At 54.2% G+C, this 21019-nt stretch overlaps 1 protein-coding gene across 2 annotated transcripts in view; it reads left to right on the top strand.

Moving 5' to 3' along the window:
* The first annotated feature begins 6923 nt into the window (after positions 1-6923).
* CSF1R (colony stimulating factor 1 receptor) overlaps positions 6924-21019 on the top strand; it is a 29222-nt gene continuing 15126 nt past the window's right edge. Inside the window, exons 1-7 of one of the 2 annotated variants that reach the window (XM_070076307.2) lie at positions 6924-7070; positions 7763-7952; positions 11591-11848; positions 12257-12541; positions 14695-14831; positions 15468-15627; positions 19467-19653. In XM_070076307.2, the coding sequence (XP_069932408.2) occupies positions 7904-7952; positions 11591-11848; positions 12257-12541; positions 14695-14831; positions 15468-15627; positions 19467-19653 (1076 nt within the window). In that variant the 5' untranslated portion in view covers positions 6924-7070; positions 7763-7903. Of the gene's footprint in view, positions 7125-7762; positions 7953-11590; positions 11849-12256; positions 12542-14694; positions 14832-15467; positions 15628-19466; positions 19654-21019 lie in introns of both variants that reach the window. The other variant, XM_070076306.2, reaches the window with a different exon arrangement.

Genomic DNA, 21019 nt, shown 5'->3' with positions numbered 1-21019 from the left:
TGTTTTTGTACCTGTATTACGCTGTTTTGATTATAACTGCCTTGTTGTACGTCTTGAAATCTGATCTTGTGATGCCTCCGGCTTTTTGTTCTCTAAGGTTGCTTTAAATATCTGGAGTTTCCTGTGCTTCTGTATGAATTTCAGCATTTTTTCTAGATCTTAGAAGAATGTCATTGGTATTTTATTTAGCATTACTTTGTTTTGTTCTGTGTTTTGTTTTTGACAGGCAGAGTGGACAGTGAGAGAGAGAGACACAGAGAGAAAGGTCTTCTTTGCCATTGGTTCACCCTCTAGTGGTGCGCTGCGGCCGGCGCACTGCGCTGATCCGAAGGCAGGAGCCAGGTGCTTCTCCTGGTCTCCCATGGGGTGCAGGGCCCAAGCACTTGGGCCATCCTCCACTGCACTCTCTGGCCACAGCAGAGAGCTGGCCTGGAAGAGGGGCAACCGGGACAGAATCCGGCGCCCTGACCGGGACTAGAACCTGGTGTGCCGGCGCCGCAAGGCGGAGGATTAGCCTAGTGAGCCGTGGCGCCGGCCTTGGCATTACTTTGAAATTGCTCTCAGTAGTGTGGACATTTTGAATACATTGATTCTTCCAACCCATGAATGTGGAAGTTTTTTCAATTTTTTTGTATTCTGTTTCTTTAATGTTTATAATTCTCATCAGACAGATCTTTGACATCCTTGGTTAAAAATATTCCAAGATACCTGTGTGGTGTGTTTTTTTTTTTTTTTTTTTTTTTTTTTTTTTTTTTTTTTTTTTTTGTAGCTATTGCGAATGAGGTTGATCTTAGAAGTTCTTTCTCAGCCATGGCATTGTCTGTGTATACAAAGACTATTGATTTTGGTGTGTTGACTTTACATACTACCATGTTACCAAACTCTGTGATGAGTTCCAATAGTCTCTTGGTGGACTCTTTTGGATTACCTGTATGTAGAATCATGTCATCTGCAACTATGGATAGTTTGACTTCCTCCTTCCTAATTTGTATCCCTTTGATTTCTTTTTCCTGCCTGATGGCTCTGGCTAAAACTTCCAGGACTGTACTGAATAGCAGTGGTGAGAATGGGCATCCTTGTCTGGTTCCAGATCTTAGTGGGAATGCTTCTGGCTTTTCCGTATTTAATAGGATGCTGGTCATGGGTTTGTCATAAATTGCCTTAAGCATGTTGAGGAATGTTCCTTCTATAACCAATTTGCTTAGAGTTTTCATCATGAAAGAATATTGTTTTTTGTCAAATGCTTTCTCTGCATCTATTGTGATAACCATATGGTTTTTGTTCTGCAGTTTGTTAACATGATGTATCACATTGGTTTGTGAATGTTGAACCATCCCTGCATACCTGGGATAAACCTCACTTGGTCCAGGTGAATGATCTTTCTGACGTGTTGTTGGGTTCAATTGGCCGGCATAGTCTTGAAGATTTTTGTATCTGTGTTCATCAGACAAATTGGTCTGTAGTTCTCTTTCTGTGTTGTATCTTATTCAGGTTTTGGAATCAAGGTGATTGTGGCTTCATAAAATTTGGGAGGATTACCTCCATTTCAATTGTTTTGAATAGCTTGAGAAGAATTGGAGTTAGTTCTTCAAATGTTTGGTGGAATTCAGCAGTGAAACCATCTAGTCCTGGGCTTTGCTTTGGTGGTGGTGGTGGGGATCTTTAATACTGATTCAATTTCTGTCTTGGTTACTGGTTTGATTAGGTTTTCTATGTCTCCATGGCTCAATTCAAGTAGTTTCTATGAGTCCAGGAATCTGTTTCATCAGGTTTACTGGTTTGTTGGCGTACAGCTCTTTGTAGTAATTTCTGATTATTTTTATTTCTGTGGTATCTGTTATATTTCCTTTTTCATCTCTGATTTTATTGATTTGTGTCTTCCTCTTTTTTCTTTTTGGTTAGTTGGGCCAGTGATGTATCAATTTTGTTTACTTTTTCAAAAAACCAGCTCTTTGTTTTGCTGATCTTTTGTATTTTTTTATTTAAATTGTCTTTATTCTCTAATTTTAATTATTTCTTTTACCTGTTTTGGGTTTGGTTTACTGTTGTTTTTCTAGGTCCTTGAGATGCACTGATAGCTCATTTATTTGGTGCCCTTCCAATTTTGATGTAGGCACCCATTACTGCAAACTTCCCTTTTAACACTGCTTTTGCTGTATCCTGTGAGTTTTTTTAAAAGATTTATTTGAAAGAGTTAAACAGAGAAGGAGAGGCAGAGAGAGAGGTCTTTCATCCGCAGGTTCACTCCCCAGTTGGCCGCAATGGCCAGAGCTACACCGATCCAAAGCCAGGGACCAGGAGCTTCTTCCTGATCTCCCACATGGGTGCAGGGGTCCAAGCCATCTTCTACTGCTTTCCCAGGCCATAGCAGAGAGCTGGATTGAAGTGGTGTAGCCGGGCCTTGAACTGGTGCCAATATGGGATGCTAGCACTGTAGGTAGCAGCTTTATCCACTACACCACAGCGCCAGCCCCATCCCATGTTTTGATATGACATATAGTCATCTTCATTCATGTACAGAAACATTTTGATTTCTCTTTTGATTTCTTCTATGATCCATTGTTCATTCAGTCTCCATGCTTTTGCATATGTTCTAGAGATTCTTGAGTTGTTGATTTCCAGCTTCATTCCAGAAGCTGGGCAGAGAAGATGGATGGTATAATTTCGATTTTTTTGAATTTGCTGAGACTTGCTTTATGGCCTGACCTGTGGTCTGTCCTAGAGAAAGTTCCATGCACTGGTGAGAAGAATGTGTATTCTGCATCTGTAGGATGAAACATGCATAGCTATCCATTAGGTCCATTTGGCCTATGGTGTTGATTAACTCTGTTTCCTTGCTAATTTTCTGTCTGGTTGATCTGTCCATTGCTGAAAGTAAAGTGTTGAAGTCCCCCATTGCTACTTGGGGTCTATGTCTCCCTTTAGATCCAGTAGCACGTCTTTGAAATAGCCAGGTGTCCTGTAATTAGGTGTGTATATGTTTACAGCTGACACATCCTCCTGTTGAACTGATCCCTTAATCATTGCACAGTGCCCTTCTTTGTTGCTTTTAACAGTTTTTGTGTTAAAGCCTATTTTGTCTGATATTAGGATCTCTAAACCAGCTCTTGTTTGGATACCTTTTTCCATCCTTTGACGTTGTCTGCATGTATCTTTGTTGGTGAAAGATGTTTCTTGTAGGCAGCAAATAGATGGGTTTTGTTTTTTAATCCATTCAGCCAGTCCATGTCTTAATTGGAGAGTTGAGGCCATTTACATTCAAGGTGACTATTGATAAGTAATGACTTGGCCCAGCCATTTTTCCATAAATATTCCTATTGTTTACTTTGGATTTCCTCTGTACTTTTATTGGGAGATGTTCTGCCTTCACCTGCTTTCGTAGTGATGACTGTTTTTCTGTGTGTAGCACATCCTTAAACATCTCTTGTAAATCTAGACGATGACAAATTCTTTCAATTTCTGTTTATTATGGAAGGTCTTCATTTGCCCTTCATTCATAAATGAGAGCTTTGCAGGGCACAGTATTCTGGGTTGACAGATTTTTTATCTTAAGACTTGGAGTATATCTTAATGTTCACTCCTGGCTTGGGGGGTTTCTGATGAGAAGTCAGCTGTGGGTCTAATTGGAGAGCCTCTGAAAGTAATCTGGTGTTTCTCTGTACATTTTAGAATCTTTTCTTTACGTTTTACTCTGGGGAGTTTGATTACAATGTGTCCTGCTGAAGGTCTTTTCTGATCATGTGTATTAAGAGTTTGTTTGGCTGGCGCCGCGGCTCAATAGGCTAATCCTCTGCCTGCGGCGCTGGCACCCCAGGTTCTAGTCCCGGTCGGGGTGCTGGATTCTGTCCCGGTTGCCCCTCTTCCAGGCCAGCCCTCTGCTGTGGCCCGGGAGTACAGAGGAGGATGGCCCAAGTGCTTGGGCCCTGCACCCCATGGGAGACCAGGAGAAGCACCTGGCTCCTGGCTTCGGATCAGTGTGGTGCGCTGGCCACAGTGGCCATTAGGGGGTGAACCAACGGCAAAGGAAGACCTTTCTTTTTGTCTCCCTCTCTCACTGTCCACTCTGCCTGTCAAAAAAAAAAAAAAAAAAAGAGTTTGTTGTGCTTTCTGTACTTGGATGTCCCTTTCTGCCTTCAACTTACGGATTTTCTGTAATTATTTCACTATAACAGCCTTCTAATCCATTCTCTGCCACGCCTTCAAGAACTCCTAAGACAGGTATGCTGAGTTGTTTGATAGTATCCTGTAAACTCTCAGATACTAGTTTTTAGTTTTCTAATTTTTTTTTGTTTGTAAAATCTCCAGAGATTTGGCATCTAACTTGGATATTCTTCCTTCTGCCACACCAAGTCCGTTCTTAAGGTTTTCCACTGTATTTGTTATATTGAATTTATTTTGAATATTTCATTTTGATTTCTCTTGAATATCTCAGTTCCATGGGAAAAATTTTCATGTCATGTACAGATTTCTTTAGTTCATGGCTTTGCTTCTGGTTACTTCTAAATAATCCTACGGTCAATTTTGTGAATTCCATTTCTGGCATTTCTTCAGTCTGTTCATCACCACATTCTAGTATTGAAGTGTTGTGTTCTTTTTTTTTTTTTTTTTTTTTTTTTTGCGGGGGGGCAGGGTTCATGTTGCCTTCCTTATTCTTGTTTCTCGAATTGCTCTGTTTATTATTAGGCCTTTGGGGTGATACTTGTTTCTGTTTGTCTTCCCCCATGAAGGCTTTTATCTTTGGACTAGTCTGTTTGGCTCAGTGGAGTGTCCGCTCTTTCAGTGAATACCCAGAGGCATGTGCTGGGTGTGGTCCGAGAGCTCTGTTCAGTGCTCCAGGGTAAGGGGAGTGCCTAAGGTGACACCCAAGTTGGGCATGGGAATTTTTTGTTTATACAGAGGAGAGGTTTGCTCTTATCTGTTGGTGTATTCTCATATTTACCTCCTCTCCTTGAAGGAGACCAGTGCCTGGGCACTAGCCCCAGTGGGTACAGTTTTCATCTGTTTTGCCATAAGAACCACACAAAGGATCTGCAGTCTCCAGTGTGAACACGGATCCTGCAGGAATGACCCTCACCAGGGAATCAGGGAGCCCCAAGTATCTACAGCCACCCACACAGTGACTGTGCAAAATCCCAGTCACACCCTGCGCCCTCCCACGCAGCCACAGTGTTTACACAAGTCCTGCACACAAGGGTCCCACAGTCCTAAGCACCCAGCCCCCTGTGAATTCTGCCAGGCAGACTCGGACATCTCCTCTGGGCTGGTTGCTATCTGTGCAGACATGAACCAGCGCAACTGTTACAGATGTTCAAAATGCCACCCTCTCTCTCGGTCAGTTACAGGACACTGGTGCTGGGTGGCCAGGAGAGAGAAACGCGCCCCCCTTTTGTTCCCTCTGGGTTGGCGGGTAAACTGTCCACTACAGGGCTCCAAGCCAGGGCCAGGCCAGGCTCTTCCTGCAGCTTTATCACCAGTGGCTTGGGCTGCTGCAGTCTGGTCTTACCTCAGTCCAAAGCTGGTGCTGAGGCTCTCGGGTGCTGGGGTCCTGAGTTGTGCGCATACACACCGTCCATACAGGTCCACAGTGTTCCCCATAACAGTGAAGTTTCCTCTGCCATCTCCTCCCTGACCCTTCCCTGAGAGTGTATTCTCTCCACCTTTTTAACTATCCTCCCCTAGATTAGAGCAGTAACCTCCCTCCCTAGCCTGCAGCCTTCGAGTATTGTCAGCAACACTAAATCTTCCAATCGCTGAGAATGAGATATCATTAATTAAAGTCTGTTTCTTTCAGTAGTGTTTAAGTCCTATACTTTGGTTAAATTTATTCCTAAATATCTGAATTATTTTTGATGGTATTATATATACAGTTTGGGAAGGATTAGTGTAATTTCTTCTTTGAATTGTGATAGAATTCTCCCATGAAGATAGCTCATCCTGGACTTTTCTTTTTTTGCAGGCTTTTGATTCCTGATAAAATCTCTTGACTTGTGAAAGGCCTATTGAGAATTTCTATTTCTTCCTGAGTCACTTTTACTTGGAATTCATGCCTACTAACAGTTCAGAATAATTTCCTGGAAAGACAGTTGTGTACATCTAAGAACATAGATATATGCCACCTGGAAGACAGGTCAAGGCACACCAAGAGTGAGCGTCAGTGCTGGTGCCCAGTAAGGATGACCACCGGGACCTGGCCAGAATAGTGTCCAGGTGTGGTGTCCAAGCAGACAGAGCCAAACAGACAGGGAGGTGGCCTGCACTGCGGGCTGCATTGGTTACCAAGACCACATGAGCTGCTGCGACTGGCAGTTGCTCACTCCGTGCTGCGCATCCCAGGGAACTTGGCCCTAAGTGGGAACCTGCACCTTGCTGGGCTATTTCCCGTCAGTGAGGATTAACCTGTCTTTCAGGGCCGTTTTCCCCCAGACTCGTGGCTTTCAGGCAACCTCCATCTTATCTGGTTTTAAATTCCTTTCTTAATGCACACGTGTACTCTCGCACGCACACACACACATACACACACCCCTGCATAGAGCAGACAACAGTTTTCTTGGCTTAGGTAATGCAATAGACATGTTGTTTGTTTCAAAAAGTAACTATTTAACCATGTTAGACACTTGGGAAACGCTGAGGCACAAGTAACATACCTCTGAAGGGATGTTATTGATTAATTTAAAGATTATGATCGAACCATGGGATTTTTTGTAAAAATAATAATAAAATTTAAAAAATAACTTAACCCACAGAAGCCAGACCGCCTGTTTGCAAATTCCAGCTCAGCCCTTCGGTGGTCACATGACCACAGGCGAGTTCAAGGTGTTCACTCTCTGAGCTTGTTTGCGCTACGGGAACAGTGACCGCGCCTCCCTCTGGGAAGCTGGGAACAGACAAGCTCGGGTCTTCCCATCCTCTCACTCCACAGTCAACGCAGAAGTCTCCGTGACGAAAGGGGACAACGGCACAGCTCTGCGGCAGCCGGCAGCTGGTGCCGTGCCTTGCGGTTCAGTGCTGACACCAGCATTGGTCCCAGGCGACAAGGGGCTCAGTCTCCAAGACCGCCCCCCCACCCCCAGGTACCAGTTGCAAGCCTAGGTTGTTTTTTAACCTGTGCTTCTGACTCACCTGTGGTAAGTCAGCTTCCCATAATCCTCTGCTTGGGCTCTGTGAATTTGCAAGGGCAGCTCACAGAAGCGAGGAAGCGCTTGTGTTTACCGGTTGATTGTAAGGGATGTGACCAAGGACATGGATGAAGATGTGGGGGCCAGGTGTGGGGGAGGGTCGCCGCTCTGAGGGAAGCCCCCACCCGTGTAGGTGGGATGAGAAGTACCAACCCTCTAATTCCGCCCGGGGCCTTCAGGTGACCAGCAAGGTCCTAAAGCTAGCTGGGGGCTGTGAGCCTCCTGGGCACTCATCCGCATACACAAGACACTTGTTCCTCTGAAGATTGCAAGGATTTTACGTGTTGTAGACGGAAGCCAGGGCAAAGACCAAATGTGTGTCACAAAATCTCAGTAGTGCAGGGAGCCAGGGCTTGCTGGTGAGCGTCCTGGGACCTTAGCACCTGGTTTCCCGGAGACCCCCATCTGTTCTGCTGACCACCAGCCGGGTCTTGGGTGTGTCTCTTCTCCCTTAGCCCCCAGATGTGCCAGTTCCCCTGGGCTCGGATTGGCACTGCCCCAGCCTCCAACCCCTCCCCCTGGGGGGTCATGGCTTTGTTTTCTTCTGAAGACCCAAGATTTCCAAACTCTGTGGTTGCTTTGCCTAGCTGAAAGGGGAAGAAGAGGATCAGCCCGAGGAGGAGGAGGAGGAAGAGGGAAACAGACGAGCAGCCCGGAGGAGGCACCGTCCAGAGGTCCTGGCGCTGGGGACCCTGCCCTGCCCCAGCCTGCTGCTTCCCGCCACGGCCATGGGCCCAGGGGCTCTGCTTGTCCTGCTGGCAACCACAGTGTGGCAAGGTAAGCGCAGATCTGCGGGCTCTGGTGTGCGTGCGACAGAGAGCCTCAGGCTGGGTGTTCTGACGGCGCGCTGCCGCCTCCCCAGCACAGAACTTGAGGCTGGTGAGTAGCTATGAGCTTTGGGAAGGCAGTGGATGGTGAAGAAAGTGTGTGTGGCAAGGGGTGGGATGGCTGGGGGAAGGTGGTGTGTACCTAGCCCAGCTGGGGGCTGGGGGTCTGTCCCAGCTCAGCCCTGGACCCTCGGCGTATCCTGAGCAGCTCTGAGACGCTCTGGGCTCACGTCTGCATCTCTGCAATGCCAGGCAGTGGGGGCAGAAATGGCCCAGCCTAGAGCAATGCCCTTCAGACCTGGCCACGAGTACGGGAAGTTACCTGGGTCTCTGGGTCTCTTGTTCCAAAGCAGATGCTGGCTCCGTGGGTGTGTCCCGAGAGTCTGCCCCTCTCAAAAGCTCTCAGGAGACACCCGTGCCAAAACTGCTGGTCCAGCCCTGTGCCAGGGAGAGTGGCAAGGGCCTGGGCAGGTCCCGTGGCTCTGGCTGCCTGGGAGCCCTCCCATGACTCCTTCCTTGGGAGCCCAGATAAGGGATCAGAGGGAGAGAGGCTGGCCACCCTGGCTCAGTGCTCAGGAGAGGGATCCGGGGGTGGGGATGGAGGCTATAGGGCTTTGGGGAGCCTGGTGGGGCCAGCAAGAGGGTCTACAGCCAGAGCCCTCACAGACCTGGCCATCCAGGGGGGCCCGTCCCCACCCCCACCTTACTGCAACCGCAGTTGCTGCAGGCTTTCCATCTAGGAGGTGCCTGGCTAGTGGGGGCTGTGCACTGGGGGGGACCTGGGGAGAGGATGGGAGTGAGGGAGGGGGAGGGCAGCCCCACTCTGGCTGCCCCACAAGAAGACCTGTGGGGCTGGCGTGTCCGGCCCCTGAGGAGCAGAGGGAGCGCCAGGCCACCCACTGAAGGTCTGGTTCTGGCCCAGTCGATCCTGCCCAGCTGAGCATTTGCTGTTTGTGAGCTGTGACTGACAGCGAGCAGGGAGTGTGGGTCCTGCAAGGTTTGACAAATGCACACACGTGCACTCCCCACGACCCCATCAAGACAGACCTGGGCCTTTAGCCCCGACAGCTGCACAGGTCTCACTTGACTACCTTGTCCTGTCCTCACCCCGGGACCCCTCTTGTGGGTCACTGTGTATTTGTGGGGGGTGAGAGCCCACTGGGAGGGCTTGGTGGGTGTTGGAGCACCTTAGAGGTGGCCAGAGCTGGGCTTTTCCCCAAGAGGCCTGAGCTTTGGCTGCAGTGTGTGTGTGTGTGTGTGTGTGTGTGTGTGTGTGTGGTGTGTCTGTGTGTGTGTCGTGTGTCTGTGTGGAGTGGGAGTCCCTTCTGGGAGCCGAGGTGAGAAAGATGCAGAGTGGACTGGGCAGGAGGGGTCTGGGTCAGGGGTCACCAAGCCCCGCCCCTCCCTCCCCCGCCCCCAGAACAGGCAGAACAGGCTTCCCGTCTCCAAGGGCCGAGTCAGCAGGGGGAAGTTGGTGGCAGACGTGGAGGGCGTCAGCCCTGTCCTGCGTGAGCCTCTGGGGTGCCAGGACAGACGCCTGTGGGTGACCGCATTTCCAGGAGGCCCCAGCAGGGGTGAGGGGCACAGGGAGGGAGGGGTCGGAGCCGCTGCCTACAAGACAAGACAGGCTCAGAGAATGAGCAGGCGGTGTTACAGACTCAGGCACTCAGCCTGTGACTGCTGCTGTTGAAAATCCACTTCTGTCATCTATCCCGAGGCATGGGGGTGGGGCACAGCGATGTGGCAACTGAAACAGCAGCCCCGGGCAGGAGCCAAGGAGGAGCCACCCCTCACCTGGCTGCCTCCCCAGCGGCCCTCGGGGTGGAACTGGGATTATTCTCCTGAGACAGGAGCCTGAGGCTCAGCGATGAAGCAATTCACTCCGAAAGCCTGGAAGGTAACCCAGGTTGCTCCGTGCACTCCACGCGGAGTCCTGCCGCAAACCGCCGCTGGGTGGCGCAGCAAGGATGGGGCGCGCCGGCGCTGCAGAGGTGGGATGACGTCTGGCGCCTCTGCGTGTGGTCACGCTGCACAGGCGGGCCCAGGTCCAGGTGCCGGCCTTCTGTGCTCGCAGCTCACTCGGTCCCTGCGCTGACTAGAAGCTCAGCGGAGCCGCTGAGGCGTTCTCATGGGTGCTGCAGCAGACGCCACAGCGGGGTCTGCAGAACACAAGGGCCTGGCCGCCCCATGCAGAGAAACAGTGGCCCCGGGGGCATCGCGATGCCCAGCAGGCGACTCTCCCTCTCCGGGGGTTGATGGCTCTGGGAAGCAGAAGTGAGAAGCTCCTCGGATGAAGGGCCGCGGGCGAAGCGGAAGCAGAGCCGAGAGCGGTGCCCTCAATGTGTTTCCGCCCCTGCAGGCCAGGGGGCGCCTGGCAACCCCTCCGAGCCGGTGAATCAGCTCTCACTTCCCTCCCGCACCCCTATTTTAGGGGCCAGAGAAGCGCTGACACTGCAGAGCACTGGGCCTGCTTCCCGGAGGGGGTTCAAGTTCTCTTTTCTCCTTCAAGAAAATTTTCCTTAAAAGAAACTGCGCAACCTCCCCCCCCCACACCAAGTAAACCGACCCCCGGGGTGGGTAGCTGGGGCCAGCCTAGACTATAAACAGCAGGGTCACCCTGACTACTTACTCTGTGACAGATGGCATTCTAAAGGGTTCCCATGCATCGAAAGTGCCTGACGTGCCAACAAATGGGTATGATTGTCTCCATTTTATAGGTGGGGAAACCGAGGCACAGAGCCTCTGAACCATCCCACTGGGCTGCCATGGTGGGAACGGGTATGACAACAGAGGCTACAAGCCTCAAACTCTGGCTGACACTCAACACCTTTCTTGCTCCTGCCCTTGGGAATTAAGTCGGGGGACTTGGCCACAAGTGTTCCATTGATTTGTTTCCTTTTTTTTTTTTTTTTTTTTTTTTTTTTTTGACAGGCAGAGAGGACAGTGAGAGAGAGAGAAAGGCCTTCCTTTGCCATTGGTTCACCCTCCAATGGCCACTGTGGCCGGCGCACCGCGCCTATCCGAAGGCAGGAGCCAGGTGCTTCTCCTGGTCTCCCATGGGGTGCAGGGCCCAAGCACTTGGGCCATCCTCCACTGCCCTCCCGGGCCACAGCAGAGAGCTGGCCTGGAAGAGGGGCAACCGGGACAGAATCCGGTGCCCCAACCGGGACTAGAACCTGGTATGCCGGCGCCGCAAGGCGAAGGATTAGCCTCTTGAGCCACGGTGCTGGCCTGAATTGTTTCTTTATTGATTTGTTTGAGCCCCGCTGTAAGTCAAACCCTGAGCTGCACGCTAGAGACGTGGCCTACTGTGTGCACAGGGCCTAGGGTGCCCACAGCAGAGAAGACAGAGACTCTGGTGGGTGGGAGATAGAGGAAGCCCACACCCTCTCTTAGGTGGGCCCCGATGGTCGGCGGTGTCTGTCTTTTCCCCAGCAGGTTTAAGGTTGGGAGCCAAGCAAATGACCGGGGGTCCGAGGCCCATGCAGAGTGTGCCACAGCACTTCCTCATCCAGGGTTCGAGCGGTCCGAGTCAGGACGGCCCAGAGGTGCCCGCAGGCCTCATGCTGTCTGCCGTCCCTCCCCCAGGTGGAGGAGTGCCCGTGATAGAACCCAGCGGCCCTGAGCTGGTGGTGGAGCCGGGTGCGGTGGTGACCCTGCGATGCCTGGGCAATGGCACCGTCAAGTGGGATGGCCCCATCTCCTCATACTGGACCCTGGACCCGGACGCCCCCAGCAGCGTCCTGATCACAAACAATGCCACCTTCAAAAACACGGGGACCTATCACTGCACAGAGCTTGGAGACCCTCTTGGGGAGAGCGCCACCATCCATGTCTACGTCAAAGGTGAGGATGCCTAACCCCTTCCCAAGGGATCCCACGTCAGTAGGCCGGTCCCTGACGTTCACCATCCCGGTAAACCAGCCCCGTGCTCTCTGAGGGCTGATGGCCAATGAGAACCTCTGTAGCGCTTCGCATAGAATGCAGTCGGCACGACAGCCCTGGGTAGTCATTGCACGTGACTTTGCCCGCTCTCCAGAGGCTCAGAGGAGTGTAGTCGGTTGCCCAAGGTCACAGAGCATCAAGCAGTGGGGCTGGACTGCAGCCCAGGTGCACCTGTCCCCAGCATCATCTGAACTGCCTGGCACAGAGTGACTTCGATCAAACGATCTGCCTCTCTGAGCTTCCCTGTCCCCAACATCCAGGGACCCTGTGGCCCAAGGACCATCGTGACCCTGTCCTCCCTCTGTGCAGACCCCGTCCGGCCCTGGAACGTGCTAGCTAAGAAGGTGACGGTGTTGGAGGGCCAGGATGCATTGCTGCCCTGCCTGCTCACTGACCCGGCGCTGGCCGCAGGCGTCTCCCTGATGCGGGTGCGCAACCGGCCGGTCCCGCCCCACACCAATTATACCTTCTCGCCCTGGCATGGCTTCACCATCCACAAGGCCAAGTTCCTTGAGAGCCGGGATTACTATTGTTGTGCTCTGGTGGACGGCAAGATAATGAAGTCCATCGGTATTGAGCTCAGAGTGCAGCAAGGTGAGTGGCGGGGGGCGGGAGGTGGGGGGGGGGCGGGGGGGTGCCGGAGAGGCTGGCCAGGATGGAGAGCTGGCAGCCTTGCAGACAATGGCTGTGGCCTAGGCTGGAGGGGAGGTCTCAGAACGTCCCCCTGCTTGTCACTTGTTTCTTCCAATGCTGTTACACACCCGTCTGGGGAGCAACCCAGCTGTGGTGTGTCAAGGGCAGGAGACAGACCCCACACAAAGCAGTGACTCAGTGAGCAGGAGCATCTCAGACCACTGCACAGGCTGTGGAACACCGTGTGCAAGGCGGTTGAATAAACAGTGCGTGGGGCGCGGTAGGCACAAGCCTGGTGGCTGAGCTCACTGCACCCCTCATCAGATGGCCTGGGTTTGTCACCCAGCTCTGGTTCCTGACTCCACCTTCCTGGGAGCCTGCTGTGGTGGCTCAAAGGGGCCACACACCTGGGAGACATGGCTTTGACATGGCCCAGCCTAAGCCCTTGTAGGCATTTGAGAAGTGAACCTGTTTCTGTCTCCTTGTCACTTTCTCTCTGCCTCTCATAGATTGAAAAAAAAAAACTGAATGGTTGAAAAATTTCTTAAAGTTCTGTAGGGTGAGAGATCAAGGCTGGGCAGGAGGCATTTTATTTGCGGCCAACTGTGAATGATAGGGAGGAGGTGGCAGTGCTGCGACCTGCCTCAGCAAAGGAGGGGAGGTGGGAAGGGGCCCAGAATGTTCTAGAAATGCAAGGAGGGCCTGGTGCTCTCCCACACCCTCAGGCGTGGATTTCCCACCGGGAGGCAGCCTGGGCACAGAAAGGAGGCTGATGACAGGTGGTGGAGGAAGCCTCCCCCTGCTGGGCAGGCACCCAGTGCAATCGTGGAGATGGGTGAGAGTGAGCCGGGTCCCAGGCTCAGCAATGGGCTTGAGACGGGAGTCAGTCCCTGTAATGAGCTGTGGGGTCAGAGGGAGGTGGCCGGCCACCAGTGCCCCTGGGGTTTCAGGCTACTAAACCTTCCCAGGGTCCCTCTGTATGGGCAGGGGCAACCAATAGGGCTCTTTCCTGGCCCTTGATCCTGCACTTGCTGGGTGGGGTGACGCCAAGAGTCCTGGCCCTAGTTGTGCCGAGATTCCGTCAGCGACTGTGGGCATGACCTTGAGTGTGTCTGCCTGATGAAACTGGATGAGATCATCTTTCCATTACAGCAATAGGCACAGATACTTCAGTGTGCTGTCCAAGATGCTGCGTTGTCACTCGTTTGACATCTAGTAGAAACAAAAGAAACATGATCTGTGATGAGCACAGAGCCCAGTGGTGGGGCTGACTCAGCTAAGTTCACCAGGGGAGGTTTCTCTCAGGTGTTTTGTTTGTTTGTTTTTAAAAGATTTGTGTATTTGATGGCAGAGTGATGGAAAACTTGTAGCTGCTGATTGGCTCCTCAAATGCCCACATCAGTCAGATCTGGGCCAGGCGAAATGCAGGAGCCAAGAGCTCCATCCTGCTATCCCACGTGGGTGGCAGGGGCCCGAGCACTTGGGCCATCTCTGCCCCTCTCCCAGGCACATGAGCAGGGGGCTGCGTCAGAAGCAGAGAGTAGCCGGGACTCGAACCAGCACTGTGCTAGGAGAAGCCGGCACTACAAACAGCACGTAACCCGCTGCGCCTCAGTGCCGTTCCCTCGAGCAACTTCAGAACCACAGATCGGAGGGGTGAGCGCAGCCGCTCGTTTGAGGCCTAAGACGAAAAGCACAGCAGGAGGGAGAGGCAGGTGCCAGGGCCCTGGGTGGGGCAGCAGGCAGTGCACGGAGGGTGGCAGGGGTTCCGATGTTCGGGAATGGCCCAGGGAGTTCATGGCCAGAGTGGGGGCAACTCACGGAATGTTTGCACAGGAGAGAGGTGGCATCTGGTTCACGTTGTTCGGAGGGCTCTTGGGCTGCTGCAAGGGGAGGCGGGGGGGTGGGGGTGGGGGGCTGGGAGCTGGCTGTTGCCAAAGTCCAGAGCTGGGGTGGGCAATGCAGGGAGTGAGCTGCTCTGTAGAGGCGTCAGTGGTGTCTCCAAGGATTTGGGGTGGGAGAATGAAGGGGACCCGGGCCAGGCGCCTGGACCACTTCAGGGAATGGAGCGGCCGCTCTGGCTGAGGCTTCAGGGGTCTCTTGTCTGGCCTCAGTGCTCCCGGGCCCCCCCTCCTTGACGTTGGCGCCTGCGGAGCTGGTGCGGATTCAGGGGGAGACTGCTTCGATCGTGTGCTCGGCCAGCAACCTCGACTACAACTTCAACGTCTTCCTCCAACGTGGCGACACCAAGGTCAGTCCCCAGGGTGGGGTAAGGGGGGGGGGGCAAGAGCAGAGCCTGTCTATCCCCCCACAGGCCCCACAGGATGGAGCCCCCGGCCCCACCCCAAACTGGCTCTGGGGGCTGGGGCCACAGCGCAGGCCCAGGGAGGGGTGGAGATGCGGCTGCCAGTTGGTTGCTGATGGAGAAGCAGGCCTCGGCTCCTGGGCCTTTGACAGATGACCTTTGCCTCGACATCCAGACGCGTGCCAGATGCTAGCTGACCACTCATTCAGCAAGGGATTCCTGGGCCAACGGGGGAGCCCAGGGGCCCGGAACCTATTGCAGAAAGGCTGTGGGAGACAGAATGGAGAGAACTGGGAGGGAACGGTGCTAGGCTTTGTCTAGGGACGGCTTCCCTCCTGCTGCGCCTGCAGTGTGCCAGGTACAGGCTGAGCCCCTGCTCTGCACTTCTCACTTCTCACTGCGACCCCAGGGCCAGGGGGCCCCTGGCAGTGCCATCTGACAGATGAAGAGCCTGAGGCTCACGGTGCAGCCCCTCGCCCGAGCACAGGCAGGGCGGACAGTGATCCCTAGACTGAAGCGCTGAGCCCAGAGCTCTCGGATGCCTACGCGACCTTGGGAAACCTCTGCTCCATCTGCCCGCAGCTCGCGCTCTCTGAAGACTCCGACTTCCATGATGGTAGCTACCATAAAGTCCTGACCCTCAGCCTCAGTGACGTAAGCTTCCAAGATGCGGGCAACTACACCTGCGTGGCCACCAACCCCCAGGGCACCCGCTCCTCCTCCATGGTCTTCCGGGTGGTAGGTGAGCATCGGGTGTGGGGCTGACCCCGGGGCAGGGTGGGGTGGTGAGGGCTTGAGAAGGAGAAGCCGCTGGTGGGAGGGAGGAGACCCTGTGAGGTACGCCGCAGGTGGACCCGGGCTTGGCTGCGGGACCCAACTCTGGGCACCCTCCCTGCCGCCTTGGTGCTCCTGCAGCACGAGGCTGGGTCTTGTTTCAGCATCACTTTGTCACTTTTGTCTCGGGATGGGGGTCCAGGAGTTCTGTACAGCACTTGCTTTGCTCACTCCTTCCTTGCTTGCTTCATGCCCAGGGCCACTCAAAGCACATAGATGCTGGCACAGTGACCACGCAGAGGGATCATGGGGGAAACGTGGCGGGCTCCCCCAACTCGGGCCTGGAGAAACAACCCCTCAGCTGAACTGGGCTTGCAGGCAAAGGGGTGAGGAGAGCAAGGGGAACAGCGTATGCAAAGCCAGAAGTCGAAGAGAGTGGGGTATTTCCAACACGGAAAGAAGCTGAGCACCGCAGGGCTGCGGGTGGGCCTGAGCGGTGGGTGGAGATGGAGTGCAAGTGGCGAAGGAGCCACACCTGAAGGTGTGGGCTAGCTTGCCTCCCACCCTGCTGCGAGATCGTGGGAGGGTTTGTTTTGTTTTGTTTTGTTTTAGATTTATTTATTTATTTGAAAGGCAGAGTTACAGAGAGGCATAGACAGAGAGACAGAGGTCTTAGTTCACGACTCAAAGGGTTAGAACAGCCAGAGCTGAGCCGATCCAAAGCCCACTCAGGTGCAGGGGCCCAAGGACTTGGGGCATCTTCTGTTGCTTTGCAAGGCCATAGCACAGCGCTGGATTAGAAGAGGAGTAGGTGGGATTAGAACCAGCGCCCATATGGGATGCCAGCACTGCAGGTGGTGGCTTTACCTGCTACACCACAGCGTCGGCCCCGATCACAGAAGCTTTGAAGGAGAGTGTTGGGGTCAGGTTGCACAGAGGCAGCACTTAGTGGCGAGATGATCAGGAGCATGCAATGCCAGGCCTTGTCCCGCCTGGCTCTGCTGATAACTCCCAGGTCACTCAGCCCCTGTGCCTCGGTGTCCCTGTCTGCAGAAGGGAGATAGCACAACCACCTCATAGACTCGTGAGGACTAAATGAGCGTGTGCCTACGTACGTGTGTGTGTCCCTGGAGAGCAGGGCCTGGTGCAGTGTGAACGCTCATATGTGACGAGACTCACTGGGGAGGCCCGGGCTGCTGCTGCTGCGTGTGGGAGAGGAGACCACAGGCCGGGGAAGAACCTGGGCTGTTGATGCAGCAGCTCAGGCTGGAGGTGGCTGGCGGAGGGAGCTGGACCACAGCACAGAGGCAGGAAAGAGTGCGTGCTGGTCAAGACATGCCGTGCTGGCTCCTGAAGTGAGGGGGTGGAGAAGAGAGAGGGCCTGTGGCAGCCGCTGGCCTGGGAACTGCAAGGCAGGCGCTCCTGAGGGTGGCCACAGGCCGTGGCTCACGTGTTGGCTGTTCCAGGAGGCAGTGGTGAATCATCGCCCCCAGAGGCTGTGCAGTGCCCTAGGCTCGCTGCGCAGTGGGAGCTCTGTGTGGGGGTGCCGTGTGTGCAAAGTGGGGAAGGGGGGAGCAGATGCACTTAGAATTGTCTGCCTCCCCTCTCAGTCCCCCCACCATTGCTGCCAAGCCCATCTGGCTTCTCAGAGGAGTCACTCGATGAATGTTGGGTTCACTCATGCTTTGGCCTAGGCACTGAGATCACAGGTGCAAATGCAGCAGATACAACCCCCACCAAGTGCCCTATCCTGAAGCTGGTGCCCTAGCCCGACACGGCGGGCAGGGAGCAGAAGGAGTGAGCAGAGGCAGGCAGAGAGCGTTAGAGCATTGCAAGTTGGCTGCAGGCAGGCGTCAAGGGGCGGCTCGTGGATGCCCCCACTTGGGCGAGGACCTGAGGCTGGAGGAGCAGCGAGCTGTGCAGACATTGGGCAGAGGGCTGCAGGCAGGGGGCCAGCAGCGTCCTTGAGGTGGGATGGTGCTCATCCTATTCGAGAACCGAGTCGGCCAGCGTAGCTAGGGTGGAGCAAGCGAGAGGGAGACAGGCAAAGGGGAGGTGGCAGTCTCACCGGGTCCTGCAGCCCGATGCAGGGGCTTTTCCTCTTGAGAGAGGTGAAGGTTGAGCAGAGGGGACGTGACCAGGCTCGGATGCGACGGGGCTTCCTGGTGCTTTCTCAGGGGCCGTCTGCAGGGAGACCGGGGTGGAGGGTGGGGAAGGAGTGGGAGGGAGGTCGCTACAGTGGTTGAGGCTGGAGCTGATGGCGGGGTCACTACGGTGCTCATGGAGGGGGTGGCAGGTGGATGGATGGACAGATGGATGAGTAGATGGACACATGGATGGGTGGACAACTGAATAACAGAGAGAGAAGGCAAACAGTGGCTTCTAAGGGCTCGTGGACTAGATGGAGAGAGGAGACAGATGCCTGAAAGAAGCAGAAGCAAGAAACTGTGGATGAGGTCGTGTGTCTGTGTGTGTGTGTCTGCGTGTGTGTGTCTGTGTCTGTGGGGGAGGGGAGGGAGAGAGAGATCTGGATGGGCAACAGAAGTCCCCGGACCAAGAGCTCCTGTGTCCTGGAGTGGGGACTGGCGACTCCGCGGTGGGGCGAGTCTGGGAGGATGAGGAGGGTAAACAGAAGAGGGCGGGGCTCCTGGTGGAGGAAATGGCTTGCGCACGCTGAGGAGGGGGTGCTTGTGCTGTTGGGGGACTTGGAAGATGCAGGCGCGTGGTGAGTTGGGTGTAAGAAGGAGGCGCTGCTCGGCTCAGCATGCGCACATCTGTCGGGCTGGACGCGAGCCGTCGCTACCAAACCGGATCACTGAGGCCGTGGTGAGCCCTGGGAGCTGCTGAGCAGGCACGCAGCAGGTTGGAAGAGCAAGTTTTAGGTTTCACAAAAATAAATAAGCAGCAGCGCCCTTGGAGATTGGCCCTTTCCGGGGCTTTCTGCAGAGCTCTGGGGTTCTAGGAAGACCTCTCTGGAGCTCAGTGGGAGACCTGGGGAGGCGTGGTGGTGGAGTGTGGCTGTGGGGCTCTGACCACAACTCTGTGCCTGAGAGGCCACCAGAGCCACTGAGCCCCATCCTAGCGAGGTGTCATTGGAAGCTGCCAGTGGGGACTCCCCCAGGCTCGGGAGCGGCAGCCCATTTGGAGCGGCTTCTCATCATCGCCTTCAGGAACAGCCAGATCCAGGTGCTCCGATGACGTGGGAAAGCCGCTTCTGTCTCTGTGCTCGGCCCTCGCCTCTCCGGCCCCAAGGCAGGCCCGAAGCTTCCCCCAGAAGCACCTGCTTGGTGACCCCTCACTCAAGGCCTTCTCCCGTCTCAAAGTTTCAACAAAATTCACAGACTTGAGAATCGTGACTGGCACGCCTAACCCAGACCAGTCACTCGTGCGGGGGCGGGGTGGCCCTGATGGCCGGCTGGGGCCGCACACTCACTCCAGAACTGCGTGTGGAAGCCACACTGACCAAACGCACGTGGGCACATGGGAGAACAAGATTGCTTTTTTCTAATGCAGAAACTTTCTCAAAAAGTCAAAACAAAGCATAGATGGGATCTATTCATTATCCAAGTAAGGAAAGGGAGACACAGAGAGGATGGTACTGTGGCTCTCCAGGGGCCAGGGGGAAGGGTTCCGAGTCTGGTGTTGAGACAGGAGATGGGAGAGAGACGTTGGAGGCAGGCCAGGGAGGGGACGGGACAGGGCCTGGTGCATAGCAGGTGCTCAGGGACAGCTGAGCGAAGATGGAGAACCCAGAAAACCAACACACTGGCAGACTTTCCACTAATCTCTCCATACTCTCTTTCGCAGGGAGTGCCTATGTGAACCTGACCTCGAAGCAGAACCTATTCCAGGAGGTCTCGGTGGGCGAGACCCTGAACCTCCAAGTGCAGGTGGAGGCCTACCCAGACCTGCAGAGTTTTAACTGGACCTACCTGGGGCCTTTCTCCGACTATGAGCCCAAGCTTGAGTTTATCACCAACAAGGACATGTACAGGTACCACAGCTCCCGCGTGCACAGCCCCAAAGCCACGTAGGGGATGCTTCAGCTGGCAATTGGCGCACTTGGTTTCTGCCCTTGGAGAACTTGCTGTGTGACCCCGAGTGAATTCCTCCCCCCTCTGGGCCTCACTCTCAGTGAGCAGGTTCCAGCGCCCTCTTCTGGAAGGCCACCATTTCTTGGCCTTGTCCATTCTTTCTCCTCACTCATTGTGCTCTTTGGCCAATCCAAACGTAGAAAACTGCATTCCTCTTGCCTTCCTCGGTCACGATGACTGTAGGGTGCCAGCCACCTGCCAGATCTTGGCAGGAGGAGGGAGTAGACTTCCTTTTTTTTTTTTTTTTTTTTTGAAACATTTATTTATTTGACAGGCAGAGTTACTGGGGGAGTGACAGAGAGGTCTTGTATCCACTGGTTCACTCCCCAAATGGCCACAGTGGACTGAGTTGGGCTGATCCAAAGCCAGGAGCCAGGAGCTTCTTCCAGGTCTCTCACATGGGTGCAGGGGTCCAAGGACTTAGGCCATCTTCCACTACTTCTTAGGCTATAGCAGAGAGCTGGGTCAGAATTGGAGCAGCTGGGACTTGAACTAAGGCCCACATGGGATGCCAGCACTGAAGATCATGGCTTTATCTGCTGTGCCACAGCATGATCCCCTCTTTTTCTAAAAAACTTACTAATTTATTTGACATCCAGAGTGATGGAGGTTTTCCAGCCACGGGTTCACTCCCCTAATGACCTCAGAGGCTGGGGGTAGGCCAGGCTGGAGCCAGGACCTTCATCTGGGTCTCCCATATGGGTGGCAGGGGGCCCGAGAACTTGAACCATCTTCCACTACTTTCTCAGCTGCATTAGCAGGGAATTGTATCGGAAGCGGAACAGCTGGCACTTGAACCAATGCTTTGATATGGGATGCCAGCATCAGAAGCGGTGGCTTAACTTGCTGTGCCACGACGCCGGCCCGCCTCCGTCTCCTCCCTTATGGGAGCGCTGGACCTGGATATTGAAGCCGTGGTTTCGTACCCTGCTCTATGAGAGTGAGGAAGGACTGCTGACACGTGGTGTGCATGCCACACCTCCCACCGTGTACACTCAGGAGAGACTCCCTTGTCCCATCGCTCTGCAGCTCCCTCCTGCAGGGTCCAGATACGGCCTCGGAGCCCTTCTCAGCACAGTCCCCGGGCAGCGTCTCCAGCACGGGTGTCTCAGACCTGCTGGTCCTCCCTGAGCTAGACACTCCCTCTGCCGTCTTCCAACCACAGCATGCTCTGGGGTTCTTCCTCTGGCTCCTAAGCCCCAGCCTCACTGATCCCTGTATTTCACTTGTCCATACTCGGAAGCCACAAGTTCCTCATCTTCCTCT

This window comes from Oryctolagus cuniculus, chromosome 6 (genome assembly GCF_051225735.1).
Source record: "Oryctolagus cuniculus isolate XC-2025 breed Fujian yellow rabbit chromosome 6, ASM5122573v1, whole genome shotgun sequence".
Taxonomy (NCBI): Eukaryota; Metazoa; Chordata; class Mammalia; order Lagomorpha; family Leporidae; genus Oryctolagus; species Oryctolagus cuniculus.
This window is presented reverse-complemented; position numbering and strand designations above follow the sequence as displayed.